This window comes from Manacus vitellinus, unplaced genomic scaffold (genome assembly GCF_001715985.3).
Source record: "Manacus vitellinus isolate BGI_N305 unplaced genomic scaffold, ASM171598v3 scaffold_58_pilon, whole genome shotgun sequence".
Lineage (NCBI taxonomy): Eukaryota > Metazoa > Chordata > Aves > Passeriformes > Pipridae > Manacus > Manacus vitellinus.
In genome coordinates, this window is record NW_021940671.1 from 870,396 (window position 1) to 881,691 (window position 11,296).

Below are 11,296 nucleotides of genomic sequence, written 5' to 3' on the forward strand. Positions count from 1 at the left end.
TCTTGAAACAGGAGACACTCCTTGTTATTCCTGTTTGACATTTTATTACTCAATAGAACAAAATGCAGAATTAGGTTAAAAAATGGCTTTCAACAGTTTTCCATGGGAAACCTGATTTTTAAATTTATCATACTTTCCTTAAGCTTCTTTGTCTTACCTGCTTCTGAAACATTCTTATCTGAAATACCTCTTTTTTGAAGGTGTTTTGTGATTCTCAAGTGCTTAATCTTGCTTTTTCACACACAGAAGACAAACTTCCTTAACTTCTAAGGTTTCCTGCCTCCTGCAATATTTTTGGAAATATTTAAGTTATCTATCGTGTTCATGCTATACAGACACAAGCATAAAAGTCAGATGAGGAGCATGAATAATCATAGCTATAGATTATTTTCTTATATACATGAAAATAACTGGAGAACAGTTACCTGAGAGCAGTCTGGGAAAGGAATGGTACCCACAAAGTACTTGCTCACTGGAGATAAACAGGTGAGGGTAGTTGGAAGCCTGGCTTACTTTATTTCTCACAGATGGCTCTATTTCTGACACTAATTAAAACCCTACCTGGCCTGCCCTCAGTGTTTAGAACATCTTCATTTATCTCAGAAATTATTAAGGCTCAGACACTAAACCATCTGCATCTATGGAACTTCAAGTACTTTAGGCTTGTTCAGAACAAGATCTAAACATCCTCTGTCAATTATGTGTATAATCAACTTCACACTCTTCAAAATCTGCCACTGATTTCAAGGAGGTGCTTCAGTGAACATAAGATGTATCCAACAAGGTTTTTCGTGTTGTTGCAGTGGTTTAGCCAATTTTTCTTGATCAGCTAAGTTTAATTAATTCAAATATGTGGTGTGGATATAATTAAAGAACAAAGATCCAAAGCACTGAAATATTTTTTCCTGTTTACTCCCTGTCCTTAAACTAGTTTGTTGAAAGATTTCCAGCTGGTCCCAGAAAGTATTCTATAATGTACAGTGACATCAGTTTTCAGCCTTCTTTCATTACCATTAAGTCATTCTCATATATAACTTAAAATACGGCCAGGCTTTTCATTTCCTTTAACTTGAAGTGTACTCTCATCATTTCTTTTCTAGATTTACAGCAGCCTCCTGCAGCTGCTGGAAGAGGCCCAGGGAGTGGGTCAGGGAGTACCCTTGTGCTTCTTTGGGAATAGATTGGGCTCTAGAAGTCAGAGCATCCAACCTGCAGATCACAAGGACCAGTATTAAGGATGGAAAACCACCAGCAGAAGCTCCATGCAAAGGAAAGGCAGCGTGGAAAAAACTATTTGCAAATCCATAGTGAGACCAAGGTAGTTAACAGAGTAAATGGTTACTTACCACAGCAAGTGTGTGGTCCTTTGATATGTGCTGTCCATGGAGATCCAGTCTCATCACTCTTCTGAAGGTTTCTGCTTCCCTAAAACCTCCACTCTCCCCGTGCTATTGCTTATGTTGTACCACAGCCTCTCACTACAGGCAGCCCAAGAAGTTGGAGTGTTCCAGAGCATTGGCACATTTCATTCTAGTGGGTTCAACAGGGTGTGGATGTGTTTGTACTCTGAGGGATGAACAAATCCCCTTCCATAAAGCTAGGACATATTTCAGCAGACTAGGACATGCACTAAAGTATCCCTGTGCCTACAAAGACCCCACTGTTAATTTAAGGTCTGACTATCCCTTAGCTTTCAAGCTCGTACAGTGCCACAGAAAATGCTGCTTTACACTTGGCAGCTCTCAGGTTGCTAAAAATTCAAGGGTAAGCAGAGACATATCAACACCCTTGGAGTGACTTAACCTCCCAACAAAGATTGCCTGGGAAAGACACAAAAAGTATAGTCCTGGGCAAAAGCAATGCTCAGATGGACCTTTACATAAATAACTCTCACCATATCAAGATTAACAAGCATCCTTTTATGCCTGAATTAAGGCAACATAAAGAAACCCCCATCAGGGAGCAGGAAAATCACTCAGTTTTAAGTCTTTCCACTGGAATTAGTCCTGCTTCAAAAAATGTTGTGAACTTCAACTAAGCACTTTTGGTGAATACATCTGGTGTTTTCAAACAATAAATTGGGCATAGCCTAGGATTTTATTTATTTTAGAGAGTGAGAGACAGACAACATGACTTGGGTGTCATCTCAGAGAAAAACCAGTTCCAAAATACCTGAATCCTACAGTCCACTGAAGAATATTGGAATAAAGAACATGTGCTGTTCATCTCTTTTGGCCTCCTCCACATCATTGCTGCAACAGGGATTACAAGAAAGCATTTAGCAATCCCAGGGCCCAGAATATGGAAAAGCTCCAGAAGTGGAAGCTCCAGTGGATTGCACTGGAGCACTTTTTCTTTCTTGCTCCACAGAACATTCTCTACTGACTCACACCAAAACACAACCACAAAATCTCTGTGTCATTCACTGACAGCTGGAACACATGTGAGGAGTGTCTGCTCTCCTACTGAAAATCTAATACACTGCTGCACTGCACCATTCTGCACAATCCCTTTGTCTCCCCTTTGGATCCCATACACCAGGGCAACAGCAAACCTTCAGCTGTGTCAGACACCTGCTGACTCACCTGTTGTGTGTTTATCTCTGATTTTGTGATATAGGATCTGCACAACTGCAATGAGAAAGGATTCCTCAGCTTTTGAATTAGCAAAAAGGTAATATAAAAGATAACAAAGAGACAGGTACTTCTATAAACAGGAAAACAAACCTACCAATTGCCAATAACACTATTAACCATCCAGAGTGTTCCAATGGGAAAAGGCAGCTATGGCCAAGTTTCACCTTGGCTCCACAGGGCAGGTAAGGAGGTATCTGTATTTTCATCTTTTTCAGATGTTGCATTAGGCTTTCAGTTGTTGCCAACTTTACTGATATAAAGCTAGAATTACCTAAAAGATGATAGAATATATAAATACACACAAATCTACTATTAAAAATTCTAAAACTCCAGATACTTAAAAACGACCAGTGTGCTGCTTATAAAAAGTATAAGCAGCTGCTGTGGGTAAATCAGACCAGTAATAACTACTGTACAAATCAAAGAAAAACAGATTCTGATAAATGAGAACTTACATGACCTTTGAGCTATCCCAGGTGCCAGTGGCAGTCTGGACACAGCTAACTTTTCCTGCTTCTGGGACATAACATTCCAGAAGCATGTACATCACCAACAAATGTACATGTACACTAACTGTTGGGAGAAAGCAAAAACAACAGGTAAGTTTGTGGACTAGATTTAAGTTAGCTAAAACCAGAAAGGCAGTCTTTAGGAACAAGTATTGCTTCTGTTTGAAGCAGGTAAATATGAAATAATTACTGGGATATTCACTGATTTGGTGGCTGCACTTCAGAGAAAGTTGAGAGGTTACAGTGGACAGAAGCAAACACAAGTCTCGACACTGATATAAGTCCTGTGCTTTACAACTCTTTAGCTCCTGAGTGGAATTGCATTACAACTGCTCTAGTGAGCAAACAACTAAACACATCTCCTTTGGAAGCTCCACTGTGGGTGCTGTGAGTTCTGTGGGTTTGGTTCTTTCTTTTTTCATTGCACTGTTTGTGTTGTGTTTGTTTAGCGAGTGTCAACTTCTCATTCCACTTTTGATTAAATATGTTTCAACCCATCAGTGATGTGTTGGGTAACTCTGTCTCCACTCTGAACAAACGACAGGACAGCTCATGTAGAGATAACATCCCTGAAGCAGCATTTTATTTTATTCACTTAATTCCAAAACATTTAATTTAGAAGTCTGGCATCTCAGTCATCCATCTTAACATGGGCAAATATTGACATACAGTTGTCAGAATACACAGACAACTAAACAGCCAAAGAGTTTACAAAAAATAAATTCATGATTCTTCAAAACAACTGCAAAAGGTTACAAGTATCAAAACTCTTAGGTAGATGCACTGCATTAAAAGAAACTGTGCACATAAGTTAGAGGCAAAAAAACCAAATTGCTACTGAGACCTCACATTTCAAACAGTTTATTGTAAACTGATGAACAGAGCTGTCATTTCACATCAGCTTAACTGTTTTCATTGACTGAAAAAAATTTGGGGTGGCTAATTTACTTTGCATGCACAAAATGTACTGCTTAACAGAACTGTCAGCTCATTTCAAATGGAAAGAATTTAACTGGAATCTAGTTATCCTCAATCACCTTCTATTATTCTTTCCCATATTTTCCAATCAACAGGCAAACTAAAAATGCCTCTTTCTGCACTGCTCAAGTGCAACTAAGATAAATAGGGCCAAGAAACCAATCAATCCATCAATGCCCATGAAGACTCATCTGAAACTGCTTCTTGATAAAGTGGACAGCAGATCTGAACAGCTGTACAATACAGATATGCTTAGCACTAGATATTTAGTGTGACTGTGGCAAGGAAATATTGGTGATGATGGGGATGGCCAAGTGGATGAAAGAGGGATCAGAGGAAAGCTTTTTAATTATTGCCCTCTCCTGCTTCTTCATCTTGCTGGTCACTCGTCCAGAGAGTGAGGTTATCTCGAAGTAACTGCATGATGAGAGTGGAGTCCTTGTAGGAATCCTCATTTAGTGTGTCCAGCTCTGCTATGGCATCATCAAAGGCTTGTTTGGCTAAAAGGCAGGCCTGCTCGGGGGCATTCTGGATTTCGTAGTAGAACACAGAGAAGTTGAGTGCCAGCCCAAGCCTAATTGGGTGAGTGGGCTGCATGTGCTCTTTGCTGATTTCAAAAGCCTCTTTGTAGGCAGCTTCTGAGGCTTCCACGACACTGTTCTTCTTCTCTCCAGCAGCAACTTCTGCCAAATAGCGGTAGTAATCCCCTTTCATTTTCAGGTAAAACACCTTGCTCTCATACTGGAAGTCATTGCAGTTCTTGATCAAGTATTTATCTAGGAGAGCCAAAACATCATTGCAGACTGTCTCGAGCTCCTTTTCTATCTTCTCCCTATAGGCTTTAACCTTCTCCAGCTTCTTCTCATTCCCATCTGCCATGGTCTTCTGCTCTATGCTGCTGATGACGCGCCAGGAAGATCGTCTGGCTCCGACTACGTTCTTGTAGGCTACAGACAGCAGGTTTCTATCCTCATTTGAGAGGGGCTCATTCAGCTCAGTTACCTGTAAACACACACAAAGAGCAAATTTAAAGGGTTTGCCTTCAGAGAAAAGTGTGCAAACTTCCTTAAATACTTCCATCACGAAGTGCAAGATTCAAAATTTCTTCTACATCCCAAAAGTCCTTCAAGACAGGAGTAATTTTGAAATATCGAAAGTTTAAACCCACTTCTGCAGTCCAGAGTGAAACCCCCACAGTTCTGATGTACTAGAAGGGGCATTTAGAAGCAAAGAACATTCACTGAATAAAAGTGAGTCGGGCTTGTGTAACAGAGAAGCACTAACAGAGGAGGGCTCGGGTTTTTTAGGAAGTCTGCTATAATTACACAGACTACACATATAGTGATGAATTGAACTGTACCTACAACACCAGCTACATGAATCTGGAACACAGCACCCACACTGGCAACTGGTGCAATTCTTGCATTTCTTTCCCCTGCTGCTCTTTCCTTCAACAGCAGAGGTGGAAGCGCTGCAGTCGATAAGCTCTGCACAGTACAAAGGAATTAGTCTTTCATAGTATCTTTGAGACACTTAGTGAGCAATTTCCAGTGTAATACAAAAATTACCCTGGCTCCAGACAAATTCCAGGGATAGCACATGAAAGAAACTGCATAAAAATAGAACAGGAAATCAGGAAAGAAGCCACGATCAACTCTGAACTGCTACTACAAAAAGCTGGGATAAAAGGATAATACTTCTCATACTGTCTATTTAGGCCTATTTCACTTGCTGTGTTAATTTAGGGAATAAAATCTATCACACAGTCACTTGAAACTGTTCTACTTTTTCAAATTTATAAACATGAAATTAAGCTCAAAGGAATTAGGATGAAAAACTCCCCTACTTTAAGCATATTGCATTAAAAGCAGTCACTAGAATTCTAAGGGTATGTACTTTGGTGTGAAAGTAAACTTGCTCAGACACTGCTAAAATAATTAATTCTTTAAAAATGTGCATATTTACACTGTTTGACAGGCACCAGAGTGTTCTCAACCAAATACTTACATACTACAAATAATCAAGTCACAAATATTTATACTATTCTGAGACTGCTGGTGTAGCCAGTGAACCATCCAAAAATGTGAATATTTCCAGATCTAAAAAAATACTTTATGAATTGTAACTGTTAGAGTAAGGAGAGATTACTTTCAAATTTAGGTTTGGTTCTTAAAATATAAGTTAATTAGCTTTATCTCCAAAATGCCTTTTCCCCACAGCTCAGGACCCTGAACTCCCACAAGACACCGCTCTGCTCATCCTAATGCAATTAGAGACGATCTACAGGGGCTGAACTGCACAGGAATCAGCTCTAACGACATCTTAATAACCTTCCTCCCAGCTCCCAATCAATATTCCCCCACCAGTCCCTCCCTCAGCAATCTCTGCTATGACTCACCTGTATCATCTACTCTAGTAGAGATATTAACAGTTCCTTCGCAGCTTAGTGACAAAAACATGGGAGCAGAATCAAGGAATCCTGATACAACCCTGGAATCCCTGCCCTCACGTGCTAAGGAGTGTCAGTGCTGTGTGAGCTCAGAAATGACACCGTGTGTGATCCCACACAGGTCACACACCAGACTGAGCCACTTCCACATGGAAAACAGACCCAAGGGAACGTTCCAGGAGTGATCCCCGAGGCACTGGGGGACTGCCCAGCAGAGCCTGACCCGGGGCAGGTGACTGTGATTGCACTTGTTTCGTCAGCCAGAGCATGTCAGTCACAGCCTGAGCCAGTTCTGAGCAAGCTGCTGCAAAAAATGACTGTACCTGAGCCAGCAGAAAGTCAGGCCTAATTATTAAAACTCTCCTGATACAACGTTGCACAGTCCATAATTTTGGAACAAATAAAAACCAGACTAATGAATTTAAACCAGACCAGTTTCTTGCATCATGTGACTTCAGTGTCTTGCAGCAAGAAGCAGCTCTACAGCTACATTTACTGTGTAGAACCACAGGGAGGAAGCATCTCCCAGCAGGGGAGGGCATTGCTTACATTAAAGGCATCTCAGTCCCCTCTCCTACACACACACTTCATTAACCCCAAACCAGACACTCAGTGATTTGTACTAAAAATACAGAACATCCCAAACTTTTAAGTCCATTTATATACACAGCTGAAGCCTACATAATGAACTAGAACCTCAAGCTATTTTGTTCAAAAATCTTTAGATAAGCCCAAGATTTAAATTTCTTTCATGTTGTGTATTATTTCACACACAACTAATTTTAAAACTCTGCATCTCACAGAACTCAGATTCACCTTACCAATTTTGAAGAGTGACTTTTTACCCACTGTGTAGCTATATTAGAAAAGCAACATAAATTAACAGAGGTCCTAAGTACTACATATTAGGATTAATACTGTTTGGAATACTAAGGGTTTATACAGGTAAAATGTTTCATTATTGCTGGAATTATCTAAACCCAGAGGTTTAAATTCAGTTCTGTACTCTCAGGATGCTGGAGCATTTCTTGCATGAACTGAGAACCTTTCACACACACACACCAAAAGCATCTTTCTCCAGCGTGTTGAGAAGCAATTCCGTACCTACCATGTAATGTTTATTTGAAATAGCTGGAATCCTGGAGCAGCATTTAATGCAATGGGAATGCCACACCCCTTGGAAGAATGCCATTTAGTAGAGGTACATTTACATATGACTGTATTTTCTATTAAAATAGTTTGGGCTTGGAAAAAGTAAATTAAATTAATTAATTTGTAACGGCAAACTGTTTCATTTTACTCTCCTGTCTACAGCCAAAATACTAGGATTCTTCAAAAAAAAATAAGTTTAACAGCAACAAAAATTTGTATCAACCAGTAAATTCCTTTTTTAAGCTACTACTTCTACTTGGTCTGGCCTTTTTTTTTAAATAAGGAATTGATGAGACTGAAAAAGAAATGTTTCCCCAGCTTTCTACTGACAGATGAAATGGCAGCCTTGTCACAATATTTTTCTTCAGAGGCAGTCTCAAAAATCAGGCAAATGCATTTTCACTAAAATAGTCTTTGCTACTTACTGTTTCTAGCAGGCTGTTGGCTATACTGTGTATTGTAAAAGTGTGGTAACACATATGTAAAACTGAAATTAATTGTTCAGATTTCAATGTACACTGAGAGCACATTACTTTCATACAGCACCTTTAAGAAGTATAAGATATGTTACAATCAGAGATTTAAATAAACATATAATAGAAGCTTTTCAAATCAAGATATCCTGCACCAAGAATAGATATCCGAGTTGGAATACCCATTTCCTTCCTGCTGGAGGAAGCCTAACCTCTCTGGACTGCAAGATTACTTGAATATTATCCTATAGGGATAAAAAGCTCCTTTAATTATCTCTCACTTACAACCACTGAAAGAGAAGTATGAGCTGTGTGAGGACAGAGAGCCCCCAGGGCACTTCACAGGAGCTTATGCTCAGACCTACAAAATAACTCTGAGCACTGAAGAGTTCTGGAAATGGCCATGTTGGAGTGAACCCCTGTGAAAGCCCAGTAACCAACAGATGCTGCATTACAGACATATGGACAGCTTAAAGTAAGGGAAGTGTTGTCTTTTAAATTCAGATTTACTTTTTGTATTTCAAAAGTATCTGTAATGCATTTCAAGACTCAGCTCCCAAGTACAGAAGCTCAGCAGCACTCAACTTGTTTGAGAGCAGTAGTGGCATTACAGAGAACACTGTGACTCCAGCTGAATTTGCACAGTAATTGGGACAGTTTAAAGACAACTGGCCATGAACACTAGTTGTAAGTCCTTTATTGACATACTTCCTGAGGCACAGAAACTGTATTCTGATGGTTTCACATATGCCCAGAGTGCCAGACATGAACTGTAATTCAGCAGTACTTGGGGAAATAAAAAGCTCTCTACTAACTACAGCTACAAAGAGTCTTCTAGAGCAGCAGATTTTAGTGGTTCCTCTGCTTCATTTTTCACACTTACCAAGTGAAAGATACGAGATAAACAGAGCTGTTACTGCTACATTACATGTATCGTGAATTCTAGCAACACAATTAAAATACAACTTACTTTAACATCTAGTGCCTCTGGTATTGAGATAGTCAGAAGTATCACTGCTTTAGCACTGGACTGGTTGTAGTATTTATTACAAAATAATAGCAAAAGTGAACAAGAGCAGCAAAATAAGTGTCGTTTTACTGCCCTCGTTTAATGGAGGTGACGTACACATTCTTACAACAAAAATGTGGGCTCCATTTGAAGCTGCTTCTTCAAAATAAAATCATCTTGTGCCTTTGAACAGCACCACTCTCAAGGGAAACAGTTCCTCTAGAGGCCTTTGGTGTTCACAGAGGACAGGTCAGCAAGAACAAACCAACTGTAATCTGATACAGCAAAGACACTGCTAAGCATTCACTGGCATTAACATTACCCGTAGATCGTGTGAATACTTTGCTTTCAAAAAAGGGACTAGACATAGTAAGTTTGATCATTCTGCAATTTTATTATACATCAGTACAGGCAGGTCAGTACAAATAATTTTCATTGCTTGGTTCTGAAAGGAGTAGAGTTGCAAATATAACTTATTGTTTAAACATATGTCAGTATTCAACAGGGTACGGAATGCACTGAGAAATTGCTACCCTACAAAGAAGAGGCAAAAAGGCAAAGTTAAAGCTTGGGACAGGCTCTTGGAGCATGGGGGAGCTTTCACACACAGATGCAGGTACTATCTTTGAGTCAGAGCACTGATGTTTGTGGGTGAGGCCTCTATTTGTGTTTTTTATTACGAAGCAAAAGAAATATCTAGAAAAGGAAGGGGCTCCTCTTCGTGTGCCGTGTCCCCAGACAGCTCCCGCGGCAGTGCCCAGCCCACCCGGCCAGCACCCCCCAAACGCTGGGTGTGCCCAGAGAGGGAGACGCACCCCAAGGTCAAACCCACCACCCCAACAGGGGGAAGGGGGTGGGCGAGGACGGGCCCCCTCTGGAGCAGGTCAGAGAAGGAATGCACGGCGTTCCCGCCGCTCGCAGGGGCGGGCGCCATTCAAACGGCTGCACTGCGAGCCCGATTGGCGCGGTGGGGAAGGAGAGGAGGGCATGGGGACAGCCACACCCCCGGGGCAGGGACGGCCGGGGAGCGGGAGGGCTGCGAGACCGCCCGTACGAGGGAATGGAGGGAACGAGGGGGGAAGGAAACATTTTAAAAGGGGGCTGCGAGACCGCCCGTACGAGGGAATGGAGGGAACGAGGGGGGAAGGAAACATTTTAAAAGGGTGATCTAGGTCCGGTTTGGACCGGCTACTGTTTGTCTCGTCTCCGCCAAAGGCAGGTAGTACCGGGCGCCGCCCCACACGGCGGCGAGGTGTCCCGGCGGGAGGGTCTGGCTCCTGCTCCCGCCCTCCTTTCTTCACTACGACGGGTGGGACCTGGCGACTCGCATCCTCCCCGGACCCGACCCCGCCTAGGTCGCAGCCCGCAACTTCCTTCCCTCCGCTCCCCCGCCACTGCCGCCCTACACACTCCCCCGAGTACGCCGCAACGGCCAGCCACGCTAACCGGCCCACTCACCGACTTCAATGGCCGAGGCGCACTTGTCATCGTATCTCTCCGCCACTGTTCGGCCAGGCGGGCTCGCTGCAGCAGCTGCTCTCGGTCCCCCATGGCCGCTTCCGTGGTGGCTGCCGGGCTGGGCTCTGCGCGCCCCTCAAAGAGAGCGGAAGGGGGTCGGGCTGTGCGGAAGCGCTCGGGTGGCGGCGCAGGGAGCGCGCAGCGGGAGCGGCTCTCCGGGCTGTGCTGTGCCGGGCTGTGCGCCCTGGCCGCCGCTCGCTCCCTCCCTGCGCCCAGGCCCGCGCTCGCCGGAACCGCGCTCGGAGTGTGTCTGGTCGGCGCCCTCGCGCTGCTGCCGCCGCCCGCAGCCTGCGCGCCGGGAAGGCAAACGAGGGGGCGGAGACCGCGGCCTGCCTGCAGGGGAGGGGAGGGGGCGCCGCTCCCGGCGCGCGCTCTATTTCTAGTGAGCGTCCACTTGCTATAAATAGGCCATCGCGGGGCGCGGCCGCGGGAACGCGCGTGCGCGCTGCGAGTGCTGCATTTTCCTGCTGCAAAGGTGGAGGTGGGACCGGGGGGCGTCGGGCACTGCGGGACCGGGCCGGGCCGGGCCGGGCGGGACACAGCCCCAGACACAGGGGCTCGACACACACACA

At 43.4% G+C, this 11,296-nt stretch overlaps 1 protein-coding gene across 1 annotated transcript; it reads right to left on the reverse strand.

The window, feature by feature from the left end:
* Positions 1-3,700: 3,700 nt before the first annotated feature.
* Positions 3,701-10,880, reverse strand: YWHAH (tyrosine 3-monooxygenase/tryptophan 5-monooxygenase activation protein eta). Its single transcript, XM_029963322.1, is given in 3 exon segments — positions 3,701-5,125; positions 10,669-10,707; positions 10,710-10,880. Coding segments are annotated over 3 exon segments (744 nt in total). The 5' UTR covers positions 10,758-10,880; the 3' UTR covers positions 3,701-4,468.
* Between the last annotated feature and the right edge of the window lie 416 nt (positions 10,881-11,296).